Source organism: Protopterus annectens, chromosome 11.part0 (assembly GCF_019279795.1).
Source record: "Protopterus annectens isolate FY-2018-M chromosome 11.part0, PAN1.0, whole genome shotgun sequence".
NCBI classification, from domain to species: domain Eukaryota; kingdom Metazoa; phylum Chordata; order Ceratodontiformes; family Protopteridae; genus Protopterus; species Protopterus annectens.
In genome coordinates this window covers 1,490,641,914-1,490,660,211 of record NC_056745.1, presented here as the reverse complement: position 1 = coordinate 1,490,660,211, position 18,298 = coordinate 1,490,641,914, and the positions used below count along the sequence as shown (strand labels likewise).

At 40.7% G+C, this 18,298-nt stretch overlaps 1 protein-coding gene across 1 annotated transcript in view; it reads left to right on the top strand.

The window, feature by feature from the left end:
• Nucleotides 1-18,298, top strand: part of LOC122815930 (polyamine deacetylase HDAC10-like) — a 752,749-nt gene that overhangs the window by 103,416 nt on the left and 631,035 nt on the right. Inside the window, exon 2 of the mRNA XM_044088797.1 lies at nucleotides 13,006-13,085. Coding sequence (XP_043944732.1) covers nucleotides 13,006-13,085 — 80 coding nt within the window. The remainder of the gene's footprint in view (nucleotides 1-13,005; nucleotides 13,086-18,298) is intronic.

Sequence of the window (18,298 nt, the reverse complement as noted above, 5' to 3'; positions counted from 1 at the left end):
GGCCAACCCACTTAGTTTCTTAACCTTTTTCCTTTTTGTTTAGCATCATTGACCACATTGATACAACATCAGTATGGGGAAATTGGAAAGGTCATTTATCCCTCCTAGAAAGTAAATGGCAAATGATTTGTGACGCAACAACTAAACCTGGCCTTAATGACCACATAAGTATAAAGCCTTTCCTTACCCTTGACAGTTAATATAGTTCCTTATTCTTGATAGTTAACACAGTTCATTATAGATATTTTATATTTACATCACATTCTCCCACCCTTCATTCACATATTATTAATTATTAATTCTTTCATTCTTTTATTGGTTATTCTAATTTTTATCCATTATTGACTCAAATTGACTTGTCTTATAGTAGAGAAGATTTTGAGATATACATCCATTTATTTACTATGTTATATCCCTTGACGATGTTGTTTATATCAACACTTGATATATTTTTTGTACCTCTGTGTTAGAAATTTTCGACATATGCACAGAACTATCTTTGAAGGGGGCATCTATTCTAGGCTTTAAAGTCTGGTGGGTATTTTTAGGATATTTTAGGACATTTTTTAGGACATTTTTTCCTTTTACGCAAGCATGTACCTTACATTAAGTACTTTATTGTATGTATTTTATATGATATCAAGATATTTACTAGAAATTAGGATACCACAGGACTCATTTTATATACAACATCCGTAGATATCCTATTTCTCATCTCTTATTTTAATTATATTAATTATATTACCTAACACATGTATAATTATTACATTTATACATATTTTTAACGTTTATTTTTTACGCTTATTTTTTTGAATTAGATATACATGACATATCTGATGATTATTTCGACAAGTAGTTGTATTAATTTTCATTTATGCTTTATTATTAAGTAACAAGTTTATAGTAATTATTATCATTATTACAAGTTTACAGCAACTAGTTATATTTCGTTTTTAATAATTGTCCATCACTATATTACAATGGTTACACATTTTGTGCATAGTATATATGTATGTTTTGAGGCACAAAGCCCTGCAAGGACGTAATACTCGAGTGAATTCATGTGAATTCAATCAGCTCATTCATCATTTTGGTGCCTAATTGGACTTTTAAGAACTGTGATCATGAGCTTCTGGGTTCTGATGAAATCTGCTTCGCAGATGAAAGCGCTCAACCTTGTGGACCTTGTGTGTTTCATTTTTCGTGTATTCACAAAGCACAGTCCGTGCTTATGTTTGTATAGTGAATTCGAATAAAGCTGTTGGACATATCTTTTTGTAACTGTGCAGTTCCTTGAGCACCCAGCCTATCTCGTGGAGTTATTAGTGGAAAAGCTCCACATTGGCATAATAAGGTTACAGTTAAATAGAGTTATTACAAAACCTAATACAGAAGCACGACATATTAAATAAGTAAAAATTCAGTTTCAGCTCATACAGTGTAGACCTATACATACATATGTAGTGCAAACATTTAGACACTATAACAAGCTAAAAAAGAATGTTGACAATAGATAATGAATTTGCAAGTTGCAGTTCATAGAGATGACATTAAACACACTTAAGTACACTCTGACTAGGTACTATAGCCTGGGCAACAATATATTCCAATTTCCTGCCAGGGAGTGTATCATATAACTGATTTGCTTGCAGTTAAAAGCATTCTGTAGAGTCTCCTTTATCTGTTTAAAACTTTCATTTAGTGTCTCACTGCTGTTCTTCTGCTGTGATAAACATTTCTGTAATGTTTTTCTGCCTATAATAGTGTAGCTAGTAGCTGTAGCACAGCTCAGTTTAGGTTTGCTGTATCTGTGTCCTGGTTGTTTGTTTGCAGTGTTTGTTCTGAGCACATGTTCCAGGCCATCTTGGCTTAGCAGAAACCTTTCTTCACTTTAGTGAGAGTTCTGTTGTTGATTGGCTGCTGGCTGGTAAAGGTTGGTTGGTCTAGGGCTTGGAGTCAGCACTCATTGGTTCTTTTGAGCTTTTTTAAAAGTTGTTTCAGGTTGTACCTTCTGGTATACATTTCTGTAGTGTTTTTCTGCCTAAAATAGTGTAGCTAGTAGCTGTAGCATAGTTTCCCACCCTCTCTCCCTATTGGTGTCTTGTTCTTATACTTGGTGACTTTGCAGTTGCCTGCCCATACTGTAAATTTGATTTGGGACACTCCTCCCAGTCTAGTGTCATTAGCTCATTCTACCTAACAGAGACAGAACATTTGAGAAGGCCAACCCACTTAGTTTCTTAACCTTGAATTATCTTCTGTTCCTCCTTTCTCCCTTTCCCCTTTACTAAAAAAACACTTTGCTAGAATCTGCCATTGCTAGAATCTTCTTGTGTTCTGACTGAGTGTGCTTCTCAAACAATCTGGAAATATAGAACTGATAATTATATTTCTGGCACTTTTTAACAGTTCACAGTTCTGCACTGTCTTAATTTTTGCTTGACTGAATTATTTATATATTTGCTGGCATTGTTTTCTGATAATCTAAGTGCCTCCATCTTGATTTTTTCCTACTTTACTGCTTCCTGTACTAGTTTTTAGTCATTTTTTTTAATTTACTTGCATTTATTTAAACTGTATTTGCTTTAATATTGCTACACATTCAAGTGTGCTAGCTTGCACTGCATTTGAATTGTTTTTACTGCTGTTTAGCTGCTTTTCTGTAAAAAAAAAGTTCTAAGCTTGTTTCCTGCCTTTTCTGTAACTAGCCTAGTCCAGATACAGAAGATACAGATTTGCTGTATCCAAAACTGTTTGCAAGCTTCTGAGCCCCCCAAGCCTTTCTGTGTTGGAGTGAAGTCTTCTAGCTTATCAGTGGGAGTGGTAAGCACTAGGTAGCCTATCTACCACAAGAAGAGTGGTTTCTGGCTCAGAAATTGTAATTTATTAGCCGTTTGGGCAGTTTTGCCATCCCTTTCAACTTTCTGGTTTAAAAGCCTGTATTTGTGCTTGTTTCCTGCCTTTCCTGTAACTAGTCTAGTCCAGATACAGATTTGCTGTATCCAGGACTGTTTGTAAGCTTTGGAGCCCCCCCAAGCCTTTCTGTATTGGAGGGAAGCCTTCTAACTTATCAGTGGGAGTGGTAAGCACTAGGTAGCCTATCTACCATAAGAGGAGTGGTTTCTGGCCCAGAAATTGTAGTTTATTGGCTGTTTGGGCAGTTTTTCCATCCCTTTCAACTTTGTGATTTAAAAGGCCACATTTGTATGGGTTTGCGCTTGTTTAAGCTCCATGCAGTGGCGCCGAGCTGAGGTAAACTATTACTGGTACCAGAAAGTCTGCTCTTCAGTTTTTTCCTTAGATCTTGCTAGTTATTTCTCTCTTGCACTTCAAATAGCCTAATCACTTTGCACTTCAACAGGTTTTTATAGCAATTATTGTAGCACACTTAAGTACCATCAGCACTAGTCATTCTTCATGAAAATAGCTCCAGTACTTAGTAGTTATGACCACCCCTCCTGGCATGATTAAAGGGCGGTTCCCTGTGCTTTCTCCTATTAACCTGGTGCACTTGGGCATTCTGAGGCAATGTAGCAACTGCCTTATGTACACTGACAACCCTCTCCTCTTACCTCCCAACACTCAGAATTGTGAGGGATGCACTTATATATCCAAATTGGAAGCCACCCACTCTCCAGCCATGACCGGACTAGCTGGTCAAGAGGAGAAGGTCAACACCTGCACCACACCGCATGCAACACATAGCCCTCCAGAATACCCACTATTATAGCTCTCACATAAAAACACAAACCACACAACTACGTTCATGGAAGCTTTCTATAGAAATTTACCCAAACAGCAGAGACCTCCAAGACAGAAATGCACTTGACCACCACAATACAGCACAAACCACAGGACACATAGCTCACCTCCACAGTGTGCCCCTCAACCTAACCCCCTAAGGCTAAACACCTTGCCCAATACACTAATCATAGATGACTCAATTGTGAGGCACACAGATGTCCCACTCACTAGATTGAATAAGGAGAAGGTAACAGTCAGCTGTCTATGAGGTACCAAAATCAGCTGTCTATGAGGTACCAAAATCTGACACATAACACATGCACTCAAGTCACTCCACAACAAGTACAAGTATGACTCAGTCATTGTCCGTGTGGGTATGAATGACCTGAGATGCCCCTCTCTGGACTATATGAAAAGAGACATTATGAAGCTCTCGGAATATGTGACCCAGGCAGATATGACACTAGCCCTGAGCAGTATCCTACCGTTACCTAGAATTATACCATAGTACAAACAAAAAAATGATTGACTTCAACAATTGGCTAAGTTTCTGGTGTCATTCTAAGGGAATCCAGTATCTGTCTGCTTGGGATGACATGATTGACAGACCTCAATGCTTTGCCAGAGATGGGCTGCATCTGTCACCCCTGGGTTTCTGGGTTCTGGCTAATGCTCTTGCCATCCATATAGTGCCTTTTTAGGTGCTGTTCCAAAGACCAAATTACCACCATAACAGATATAAATAAATGCAATCTGAAGGTCATGCTGCTCAATGCTAGAAGTCTAAATCTCAAGATGCAGATCACTCGAAGCACTCCTCAAAATGGAGAACATCAACATTTGTGCTGCAATGGAGACCTGGTTTAAAGCAATAGAAAGCACCCCTGCGCTACCAGGCTATAACTCATTCCACACCTTTCGGACACGAAACATGGACCAAAGCTCCAAAGGTGGTGGTGTCTCCATATTCATAAAGGATATGCACACCTCCAGACAAGTAGCTCAGCATAACGCATCTGAGATACTTCAGGTACAGCTAACATTGGGTAAGATGGCAATCCAGGTCATAGCCTGCAATAGGTCCCCAACCATGCCCCTAGACTCTCACTCCATGTTCCTAAGCACCCTAGAATCTGTCCAGGTCCAACCCAATGCTGTCTTTCCTGGAGCCTTCAACTACCCCTCCATTAACTGGGAAAGCAACTCAAGCACCAATACACTGGCCCAACACTTCCAGGAATTCATCATTTTCCATGCCCTGGACCAGCTCATTCTGACTCCCAATTGAGGAAGCAACATCCTTGACCTGGTTATTACTAACTTGGGTGACCATTGCTCTACACCAATAGTCAATCTCTCCCTGGTCAGATCTGACCATAAACTAATCACCATGGAAATCTGCATCTCACCCACACCCCCCACAAAGGTAACCACCTTGAAAAACTTCTCCAAATCTGACTTTGGATTCCTAAAAACAGAGGTTGCTAACTTCACCGCACCCATGCCAATGGAAAATAGCTGCATGACTGCCAAATCATACACCAATGCACTCTATGAACATATACATAAATGCATGGAATTAGTCATACCCAACAGAACCAAGATGCTCTCCTCCAAAAAAGGAAGCCAATCTGATAGTTCTCTGCCGTTAATAAACATACAACAGAAGGAAGAAACTGTTGCAGAAAAAGGTGAAGTCCCAAGACTGGAAAAACTCCCTTATTAGCCTCAACAAAAAGTTGAGATCCCTCATCAAATCCTCTAAAGCCAGCTATGAAGGCGGAATTGTGGCAGACATTAAAAACAGTCACAAAGCTTTCTATAGCTATATCAAGAACCTCCATGGTAATACCCTGATTTGCTTCAAGTTACTGCACAGTGGTACCTCCTATACTGAGCCAACAAATATTGCCAACATACTGGCCGACAAATTCAGTGCCAACTTTACCCGTGTCTCCCCACCCAAAGGACCAATCACAATACCGAAAGAATGCCAGGCAGCCAGCATTACTGCAGCACAGGTTAAAGCTACATTGTCCGAGGCCAAGAATACAGCTTCCATGGGACCCGATAATATCTCTGGATGTGTTTTACATGAACTACAAAGTGAACTGGCACCACATCTGCATGGTCTTTTTACTCACAGCCTCACCTCAGGCTTTGTTCCTACTGAATGACTCACTGCTACAGTCAACCCTCTCCATAAAGGGGGAGTGACTACAGACCTTGGGAATTATCACCCCATAAGCCTGACGAGTCTGATATGTAAGGCATCATGGACCTGATTAACAAAGATATAGGAAATTTCCAAACTCTAGACTCCACACAATTTGGCTTTGTGAAAGGGAGATCATGCCTGCTCAACCTGGTTGACTTCTTTGAGTCAGCCACCAGGGTTGTCGATGGAGGTAAGGCAGTGCATGCAGCCTATCTTGATCTGACCAATGCCTTTAATACCATTCCTCACTCGGGAATTATTGATAAAATCACCAAACTAGGCATCAATCCTTATATTACCAGGTGGGTTGCAAATTGCTCACTGATAGAACACACAGTGTGAAAGCAGCAGACTCCAAGTCAGACCGCCGACCATCACGAGTGGAGTCCCACAGGGATCGGTCCTGGGTCCTCTCCTGTTCGGCATCTACTTCTCATAAGTCCAGGCCAACAAAAAGGGACTCTGGCTGACCAGGTTCATAGATGACTGCAAGCTGAGAGCCATTATTAACTTCCCAAGTGATGCAGACAGCCTACAGAAAGGTCTCACTGAGATCAATGACTGCTGTCTAAACCATGTCCTTAAGCTTAACACCAAAAATGTGTTGTCATCCCCTTTGGTAAAAACACAGTTTCCACTAATTACCTAATTGATGGGAGCCCACTGAATACTGAAGGCATTATAAGAGATCTGAGGATGCAGGTTAACAGCAACCTCTCCTTCGACCACAACATTGCCACTGTGGTCAGAATGCCCTTCTATGTGGCACATCTCATTACCAAGGGTTTTGGATCCAGGAAGAAAGAGGTCATTGTCTCCCTCTACTCTTCCCTCATTAGGCCAATTATCTAGTACAATGCCCCATTTGGCATGTACCTCACTAGACACCTGCAACAGCTGGAGAGGCCACAGAAGTACCTCGTGAAGAGGATCCTAGGCTTTAAACACATGTCCTACATGGACAGACTCAAAAGACTCCAGCTATTCTCTGTCTCATATCGCCTACTTAGAGGCAATCTCTGCTTGACTTACAAAGCCATGTCTGACCCAGCTCTGTTAGAAAATGCTACATCTAAAGAAATTCCAATCGCTCCGCACCACAGGCTCCAGAGACCTCAACCTCATTACCACAATCAACATAACATGCTGGCGGGACAGTTTCATAACCCAGAGACTGCCCATGCTCTGGAATAGACTTTCCATACATGTCAAGCAGAGCATCTCACTACCCTCTTCAAGAGAAATCTTGATGAGTGGATGGGTAATAGAAAGTTCACCCTGGGGATCACTCCAGTGGATCTACTTGATAGAGGCACTGGGAACTAACGTCGGGTGGCACGATGCCAGGGCACTTCTATGGGTTAGGCTTGTAATGGTTCCAGGGCCATTAGCCTAGTAGACACCTATGAACCTATGAACCTAAGAAATAGACTTTACTAATTCTCTCTCTCTGAACATTGTCAAAGTATGCTGGTGGTGGGAGGAGGGAGGACTAGATCAGCCTGGGTCAGTGCAGGCACAGAGCTGGGTTTTATTTGGTGGCCTTTTAGTAGTAGTTTGAAGTTCGAGAGCTTAGATCTAATTTGCAGAGGGATAGAATTCCATTTTGTGGTGACAGAGTATGTGTAGAGACTTTGGACAGAAGATTTGTGGGGTTTATATCTGCTGAGAAGATACTGCTGATTAGATTGAAGTAGTCTGTCAGGGTGATAGGAATGGAGACTAGAAGTAAAAATGGGAGTGATCAGCTTTGTGAATAATGTTGTGTGTGGAGATAAGCTGCATGTAAACTAAGTGTAGAGCAGCTCAAACCAATGCAAATCCTTAATGACAATACAGTGGTGTCTGTGGTATTGTTTGGATGGATGTGGCAAATTTTGCAAACTTATTACAGCATAAATGCCTCCAGCTTATTTTTGACTGTAGCCGGAAGGTTGGTTAGGACGGGTGCACTGTATAAGAGAGATGGGAGAAGGTAGACAGTGGCAGGAGTGGTTTTGGTGATGTTAATAAGAAAGTTTTTTTATGCCTGTAGAGCACTCCTAATGTTTGTTATGTCTTATTTATGTTACTTTGAACATGCAATTCAAATCTAAGGTAATCATCTATAAAGTTTTGTATAAGAACATATTTTTGCAGGTAGGGAGAGAGAGAGTGACACATCAGTTTACAGGACTGGAGCCTGTCAGTTAAATAACTATTAAACCACAATAATAAAGAAGGGGATAGTCCAAGTTCAGACAGTTTATGCAAAGGTTTAGGGTGAAACTGTGTCAAAAGCTTTTGACAGGTCAAGGAGCAAGGAGGAAACAAGTTTGCATGAGTCCTAATCACATGAGGGGAGTAGTTGTACTGTGTGTCAAGCAGATATCTTGTGGGGTCCCTGTTATGAGCCAATCTGTAATTGAAATGGCATCTGACTGGTTGTTTTGAATTAATTGTTTAAATGTCTAACTGTTATGGATAGAAATACACTCAAAGTATTTTGTGTTTTACTTTCAAAGGCCATTTTTGGCCAAGACACTAGTTAATAAAGAAACCTTAAAAGGCTTTCAGCACAAGATTGTGATTCTGGAAAACCTTCTTTGACATTGCTTCATCCTTGTAAAACTACACGGTAATGTTTTTCTTTTGTATTCCACTTTCCATTAGATAATATTTCTGTAATTTGAGATTCGTCTGCCATAGTGGGTAGTTTGTGTCCTAGTTCTTGCTTTCTCTTTCATTCAGGGGGCTGCCCATTTCCTAATCTTCAGAAAGTCTGCCTCTCTCCATAGATGTATGGAATCTGGCTTTTTATGTAGTGAATGATTTTTCTGAATCTATTAAACATCATTGCTTCATCATGCTTGTTTATTTAATAGTATGTTGACATTTTCTTAATAATGTATTTTTAAGCATTTTGCACAGTGAAAAAAAATAAACAGTATGATTGAAATAACAAATCTAACAAAGTAAAGCTATGATAAAGCAATAAAAAATTAGGAAACTGAAATAAATAGTGTAATTAGAATAAATGATTAAATTAAACAGAGTCCCTGGGCTGCTTCTCAAAGACCCTGCTCAAACAAAGAATTTCAGGGACCTACTGAAGAAGGCTTCAGAATATTGCAGAGAGTCAGAGCGAGATAAGCAGAAGACATTTGGATAGATGTTTTGAGGCAGGTCATCTTTAGAACAGCTAGCACTGTCTCAGCTAATGATCTGAGAGATCCTGTTGGAGAATAGATCACCAGTGTAGCTATTTTACATAAATGAGTAGCAGATTACGTAAGGACTGAATAGTAAGCACTAGATACGGCAGAGAAGGGTCACCAATGCAGACCCCACAGAAAAAGCATCATGTGATGTGACTGAACTGCTCCAGCCAAAAACCTTGATGCAGAATCAAGTGAAGACCCCACCCACCAGCCTGAGGTAAAGAATACTGCAGTAATCCAAGCAAACTAAAATGAGTCTACACATCACTGTTACAAGTTTCAATAATCAAATAAGTTTTGAGATCTAGCCAATGATCTTATCATAGGGTTCGTAGGTAACTACTAGGCTTAAGCCTAGCCAATTTCCTTTCCAAAGGTGTGAATCAATCTCTGTACCTTATGTTTATGAGGTAAGAACCTTAACCATCATATCAGTCCCAACCCTAATTTTTTATTACACTTTGCAGTATTTATCACTTTAATGAATACACATAGTAGTACAAATAGTGATTCTTTTAAACAGTTATATTTTCTAGATGTCTAGTTCATAGTGCAGGATTTATTTTTTTCTTGCAGAAGTGGCTATAATCATGTACTTTAAATTCCTCTTCCAAAGTAATCTTTTTCTTCTCTGGTTTTAGTACTTTTGGGACATTGGTTATACAATCTGTCCCTTTTTTCTGCTTCAGACAGTGTGGTGATGTCTAAAGGCCTTGCAATAATCCACTTTAATTCTGGGTATCTCATGTTAATGGCGGACCCATCAGGCCTAACCAATAAAACTGGATATATCGTGCCATAGGTTTGCCTTCCACAGGGCACAGTGGAGGTTTTGTAAGAATTATGCTGGAAAGCTGTTGCATGGATATTCCAGACAGCAGGGATAATTGTTATTGCAGTTTCTTTCCATAAAAATCTGAAGCTGAGAGAACTGATTGCCACTGTTCATTTACAACCAAACAACATCACGATGTAACGACAAACAGCTCTCTCAATGAAAATAGGAAGTCTTCATGACAGATAAGCACCCGGTGCTTAAGTGAGTTTGTCATCAAAATTTCTCATCTCACGAACAAGATACAAATTCTAGTCCATTCCCCCTGTAAATAATACAAGGAGGAGGGAGATGTAGGATCTGGTAGAATATGGTCATATTATTGATCATGGGCTGAGAGTGGAATTGGACAGAAATGATCATTGGTCTACCCGAGTTAACAAATTCAATCAATCAATCAATCAATCAATCAATCAATCAATCAATCAATCAATCAATCAATCAATCAATCAATCAATCCATCAATCAATCAATCAATCAATCAATCAATATATAACCAGACCTTAGTCTTTGCCAGACTGAATTTTAGTTGGCTTTCTCCCGTCCTGCTAAAGGTGGAATTCAGGCAGTTTTCAAGAAAGGTAAAGTCTGACACATGTACACGCAAGTAAAGAGGTGAAGCTGAATATAATCAATGTAAGATCAATTACAAATACTTCTCCCATGTGGGCACCTCCACTAGTAGAAGCACATACTGTGTGAACAGCAAAGGTGTCAAAAACTGAGCCATGTAGCACCCTGCTGTCCAATGGATGACCACTGGAGGAGTTTAGCCAGAGATATCAGGTGTGAGTGGCTCAAAGCATTGTAGGCATCCCATTTGAGAACAGTCCAGAAAGAGCACGCTATGATCCCCGGTGCTCGATTAGCATGAAGGGCTGTGCCAGTCTCTAGTCTGCATCTGTTCATTTGCCTTGAGAAGATGTAACAAAAACATTTATTTTATACTGATTCCTTCAACTTGCTTTCTTCTGTGCCTTATTACATTCTGACAATAAGTTGGAGGATATTTGGTTTTGTTTTCTTTTTCTTGTACATGATTAAACAAGGTCATGAGCATGTGAGACAGCACAAGGCACAACTGCTCAAAGGTTCTCGGCATCATGCACAGATATACTTGTGTTACTGCATTCACAAACGTTTTGAAAACATATGGAAATAATAATAGGAAAACACTGTCCCACGGTGCTCAGTCAGAAGGTTCTTTATAGCTTTGTTTTCCTGATGAATCCTTTGGCTTAACATCAAACACCATAATTCATTGTAGCATAGCTCTCATATGCTTTAAAAAATGACAAAAATGTATAATGCTACCAGCAAAAGTACCCATATTAAATAAAAACAGAAACGCTTTTATGATACTTAATCATCTTTTCAAATATGTGAATAAACATGTCAGATTTATAATCTACTAGTATAAATCTAGAAGTCTTGTGAAAAACAAAAAAAACAATAATATACTAAAGCTGTGTGTTTGTCCAATTTCAGTAATAAAATGTCTTGAGATCTAGCAGGTTCATAGGTTCATAGGTAAGTACTAAGCTTAAGCGTAGCCAATTTCCCTTCTGACGGTGTGAATCAGTCCCTGTACCTTATGTTTATGAGGTAAGAACCTTAACCAGGCCACTGAATCTACTTAGAAAAGCACAGAGTTAACGCTTATGCACTGCTAATTTGCTTTATCCTGTAATATTGGATTTAATTATTTCCTTCTGTCTCTCATTTCATACTCTGTGACTCTGAAAATGTCTCTTTCTCATAACTGGGTTACCAGGCCATCTTTGAAAAGATTTACCTCTGCTTAGTAGTTCTTATATAGCCAGCATGTGAACGAATCGAGTAGTAACATTTATAGGGCTAATGTTTTAAAGCTGTCACAAATGGTAATATAAATAAATAATTATCTAAGGAAGGAAGGAAGGAAGTAAATAAAATGTTTAGTTCTACAGTTCTGGTGTTCAGGTTTGACTGGACCTATTTAGTATGTCTTATGTCCTCTCAATCTCTTAGCTCAAGAAATCTGGGAAAAGCCTAAAGTGACAGGGGAACAAAGGCCCACAAATAGGGATGGATTTTAAATAATGATCTTATAAATTTAGAAAGTTGCTAGAATAACAAGATTTGAGTTAGTGTACATTTTCTGAAAGATATGAAGTCTGAAACTCAAACGTATGTCATTATTTCATGGCTCCAATCCTCAGTGATTTGCCAGAAAACCACAAATTTTATGAGGAACAGACCAAAACTATGTGGCAAAAATATGGGCATTCTGCAAAAATGTGGACAGTTGAGAGGTATGCCTTGAAAGAAGGAATACAGTAAAGCAGGTAACATATATTTTGTTATCTATACTCATACATTTTATTTATCTATAGCAAAAGCCCTTTTACAAAGGAAACCATGAGCCCAATTCCAAAAGACTTGGGGCCTGATTCTGAAATACTTGCTCTCAGTAAAAGTCACCTGTTATACTGAGAGCAGATCTCTTGGAATCTGTATCTTGGTGTCAAACTGTTTATAGGTAAGCCTTACACCAAGTAAGTCACTTACACTGAGAGTACCTCTTTTGGAATTTGGCCCCATGTATTTACTGTATGAATACACAAAATGCATGCTTATTAAATTACTAATTATACAAATAATAACTAGGCTGCTGAAAGCCATGTGGTCTTTCACTGAGAGTTAGGCGGGGGGGGGTAGATTTGGATAATGAGAGGTAAGCATTGAGCAGACTGGAATATTCTGAAGCAGGAATCTTAATACAAGAAGAGAAAAGCTTAACTAAAGAAATTAATAGATTTAAAAGGAGGAAATGAAGAGAAACGGTAGCCCTGTTGGGGCAAAAGTAAAGGCTATGATTGTAATGGTAAGTGACATTATCACATAATTATGCAACGCAATATATACATAGCTTAGTCCAATTTCGATTTCTATCAGTCTTCAGACTACAAGATTTATATATTAACTAGGTGTCTTGATAAATGTCTCTTTCTCTCACTCTCAACAAGGCAAAGAAAAACGCCATCGGCAGGGGAACAGCGATCATTTATGATGAGGAAATGGCCAGACATAAACTTCTGTGGGACCAGTAAGTGAAGGACTCCACACTCTGTGGGGTTAAATAACTGCTGTTTGACTCATTTTTATTCTGTAACTTAAATTACAATGTCTTGTATTAAACTGGCACACCTATTTTAGATTAAATCTATGAAAGTAGACTTTTTCCTGCTCTATTACATTTCTTTACAGATTGTTTTTTTTTTCCTTTCATAGGTTCATAGGTTCATAGGTAGGTACTAGGCTATCTGCTCAAAGGCATTTATAAGCCTAGCCAGAATGTGTTGGCTTTTGCCGCCCCCTTAGATTAGTTCCCTGTGCCTCTGTCCAGCAGAGCCACTGAAGTGATCCTCGGGGTAAACTTTCTGCTTCCCATCCACTCGTCAAGGTTTCTTTTGAAGAGTGTTAGTGAGGAGCTCTGCCTAATGTAGATTGGAATCTTGTTCCAAAGCATGGGAAGTCTCTGGGACAGGAATCTATCCCTCCAGCACGTCCCATTTATTGTTTGGTGAGGTTTAGAGCCCTACAGCGTGTGGCTCGAGTGGATAAGGTTTCCTTTAGGTGGAGCATGTCCATCAATTCTGGGTTGGACATGGCCTTGTATGTCAGGCAGAGATCACCTCTGAGCAGGCAGTATGCAACTGAGTACAGTTGAAGTTTCTTTAGTCAAGCTGCATAGGGCATCTGTTTGAGGCCAGTGATCCTCTTGGTGAGGTGCTTCTGTGGTCTTTCCAGCTGTTGCATGTGTCTTGTAAGGTACATCCCAAATGAGGCATTGTACTCTCTGATTGGTCTGATGAGTGTTTCGTAGAGGGCCACAATGACCTCTTTTGATCTGGATGCAAACCCTTTTATGATTAGGTGGGCCACATAGAAGGATTTTCTAACCACTTTGGCAATGTGATTATCAAAGGAGAGATTACTATCTACTTGGGTCTGCAGATCCCTTATTACGTTTTCCATATTTAGGGGACTACCACCTATGTGGTAGTTTGTGGGTACTTTTTTATTTCCAAATGGAATAACTATGCACTTTTTGGCATTTAGCTTGAGGCCATGATTTTGACACCAGGTATCCGTCTCAGTGAGACCCTTTTGGAGGATGTCTGTGTCAGCTGGTGAGTCAATTATAGCCCCTAGTTTGCAGTCGTTTGCGAACTTGGTCAGCCATGGTCCTCCTGTGCTTGTCTGTACCTCTGAGAAGTATATGCTGAACAGGAGGGGTCCTAGGACTGAGCCCTGGGAAATGCCACTTGTAACCAGTTTAGAGTCAGACCTAGCTCCCACAGCTCTCACCATGTGGGTTCTGTCCATGAGCCAGTTGGCAACCCATCTTGTGACATAGGGGGTGATGTTCAGGCTGGTGAGCTTGTCTATAATACCAGAATGGGGAATGGTGTCAAAGGTCTTTGCAAGGTCTAGGTAGGCTGTGTGTACCACCTTTCCCTCATCTATAGCATTGGTAACTGTCTCAAAGAAGTCTACCAAGTTTAGGAGGCATGATCTGCCATTAACAAAGCTGAACTGGGTAGGGTTCAGTGTTTGGGGGTTCCCAATGTCTCTGTTAATGAGTTCCATGATGATGCACTCCATAGCCTTGCAGACCAAGCTAGTCAGGCTTATAGGGCGATAGTTCCCGGGGTCTGTTGTGGCTCCACCTTTGTGGAGTGGAATAACTGTGCACCACTCTATGGGTATGTAACCTGTGGAGAGGCTGAGTTTGAACAGTGTGTTTAGGTGAGGGGTTAGTTCGTCTTTGAACTCATGTAGGACGCAGACTGAGACACTGTCCGGTCCCATTGATGCTGTGTTTTTGGCTTTGGAGAGGGCTACTTTAACCTGAGTGTCTGTGATTTCAGGGGCTATACATTCTTCTGGTATAGTTATGGGCCCTTATGGCAGTGAGAGGGGGGTAAAGTTTGCACTGCACCTGTCTGCCAGGATGTTGGCAATATCATTTGGTTCAGTGTATTTTGTGCCATTCTGCACTAACTCCGAGCAGATCTGAGCATTGCCACTTAGATTCTTGACATAGTTAAAGAGTGCCTTGTGGTTAACTTTGGAGTCCATGGCAAGTTTTCTTTCAAAGCTCGCCTTGGACAATTTTATGAGGAATTGTAGTTTCTTGCTGATACTGATCAGGGATGTCTTCCCTTCTTGGGATTTTACTCATTTCTGTACTAGTTTCCTCCTTCTATTGTATAGCTTGTTTATGGCAGGGGTCCACTAGACTGGTTTCCTTTTCTTGGAGGAGTGAGTGTTGATTTTGTTTGGGATAGCACAATCCATGCATTCTTGTAGGTGCCCGTAGAATGCATTAGTAAAGGATTTTGCAGCTTGGACAGCATTATCCTTTAGCATGGAAGCTTTGAAACTTTCATCTTAAGTAACGTGAAGTTTGCTTTTGAAAAGTTTTTCATGGTGGTTTCCTTGTCCGGAGGTGGGGGTGGAATGTGGATATCCAAAGTGATTTGTTTAGGGTCAGATCTAACCAGTGAGGGGTTGACCTCCCGTGTGGAACATCGGTCGCCTATGTTGGTGATGACCAGGTCCAATATGTTGTCAGCTCTGGTGGAAGTGTTGACCAGTTGTTCCCGGGCATTTGAGTTTATAAATTCTAGGAAATGTTGGGCAAGTGAGTTAGTACTTGAGTAGTTCTCCCAGTTAAGTTTGGGTAGTTGAAATCACTCTATATTAGGGTGTTTGGTAGGACCTTTATGCTACCCAGTGTTTCCAGAAATGCGGTGGTAATGATACCATTGTCTTTCATTTCATTCATTCATTTTCCAGTTACTTGCTTTATCCAGTTCAGTGTCATGGGGAAGCCGAAGCCTAACATAGTAGTCTGTGGGCACAATGTAGAGAAACTCATCCCAAAAAAGATGCCAGTCTCTCCTAACATAAAGACACACTCAATAGAATGTAGATGTTTGAGTAATGTGGAGAATCACCAATTTACACAGAAAGTGGAATACTAGGCCAGAGGTGTGTCCAAAAAATTCCATTCTGCACTCTCCCTTTTTTTGTTCTTACTCACAAACTCTTACTGATGCCTCCTAATCCATGTAGCATTAAAAAAATGGTCACATCTCTGAAAATGTTGCCACCCAAACATGATAAATGTATGCATAAAACTACTAAGGATGTTGTGTTTAAATCAGCAGTCACCTCTCTGTAAGCATCCAATGTACCTATTAAATATGCCTATTAAATCTTGATGAGTGGATGGGCAATAGAAAGTTCACCCTGGGGATACTTCAGTGACCTTGCTTGACAGGGGCACTGGAAACTAACTTTGGGTGGCATGATGCCAGAGGAATCTTCTTGGCTAGGCTTATATAGGCTCCAGGGCCATTAGCATAGTACACACCTATGAACCTATGAACCTAATTGATTTAGACAGTTGTAGACAGAATATGACCAGAAAAATTTACAATGTTTCTAAATGATGCCTAGAAAAATGTGCTGAGTAGAATACAAAGAGTATGCCTGACAACACCTTTGGCCAAGGCAAAACCACACATGGACTTATGGAGGTCATGCAGACTTTACAAAGAAGGCACATTTATATGGTATCCTGAAATCAACTGGATAATATATGTGAATACTGCGGTGGTGGTGCTGCGGTAGTGTTGTCTCCTCACAGTAAGACGTCCTGTTCGATTCTCAGTTAGAGCGTCTTCTGTGTGGACACTTGCGTGAATGGGCGTACCTTCGTTGAAGGTTGTGCATCAGGGCCGGCAACTCGGCATGTAAAAATCTACTAACAATCATTAGCGGACCGGAGTTCTGCTGTGGCGACCCCTAACCAGGAAAAGCCGAAAGACGCACCAACAACAACTGAATCTGGTATTTCATCATGGTAACTAACTGTATGGCACTCATGCCTCCTATAAATATAAAAAATTATTTTGGTTAAAGGGTGAACTGTTTAAAAAGGCCAGATTCACTGCAGACAACTGGTTGCTCATTCATGAAGGAAGTAGTTGCATCTAGCATGTCTTGTCTCAACATGGATAATGTAGCTCAGTGTGTTTTGCACAAGCTAATTGCAGGTAGCGCCTGGGCTGAATCATGTAATGCAGTGAAGGAACACTGAGAGGACAGACAGACAGACATAGAATCATAGGATCATAGGGGGTTACTAGGCTATTGGCCCTGAGGACCTTATAAGCCTAGACATGAGTTTAGCCCATGTTTAGACAAGTTAGCACCCAGAGCCCCTGTGCAGCAGGGACACAGGTGTAATCACAGGGGTGTATTTTCCGTTTCCCATCCAGTTATCCAGGTTGCACTTAAAAATGAATAATGAGGTACTCTGCTTCACGTGGAGAGGGGAGTCTATTCCACAGATGGGGAGTCTCTGGGACACAAATCTGTACTGCCAACAAGTCCTATCGATGTCACAGACCAAGTTGAGGTTGTGCATATGGGTTGCCCGAGCAGAGCTTGACTTGCGGATATGCAGCAGTCCCATCAAGGCGGTGTCTGAGATTGCTTTGTATGCCAGACAGAGGTCACCACTCAGGAGTCTGTATGAAACTGAGTAAAGGAGAGGTCACCTCTCAGGAGTCTGTATGAAACTGAGTAGAGGGACAGGGCTTTTAGCATATCTGTGTATGGTAAATGTTTGAGGCCATGGATTCTCCTGGTGAGGAACCTCTGTGGTCTCTCCAGCTGCTGCATGTGCTCTGTGAGGTACATGCTGAAGGGGGCGTTGTACTCAATAATTGGCCTTATAAGGGAAGAATACAGGGATCTTATGACCTCTTTGTCCCTGGATGAGATACCCTTACTTATGAGGTGGGCCATATAGAAAGCTTTCCATACAATGGAAGCAACATGGTGGTCAAAAGTCAGGTTGCTATCAATCTGGGTGCCCAAATCCCTCACTAGTGATTGTGTACTTAGGACATTGTTATTAATGTGATAATATGTGGGGACATCACTCTCCCCAAAGGGGATGATGATGCATTTTTTGGCATTCAGCTTGAGGCCATGTTTCTGGCACCAGTCATTTGTTTGGGTGAGATCCTTTTGGAGGATGTCCACATCACCTGGAGAATTGATGACTGCACCTAGCTTGCAGTCATCAAACGTGGTTAGCCATAGCCCACTGGTTTTAGACTGCACCTCAGTGAAGTATATCCCGAATAGCAGAGGCCCCAAGACCAATCCCTGGGGTATGCTGCTTGTTACGGGTCTACTGCTTGAGGTGGCTTCCCCCATTTTGATTAGGTAGGT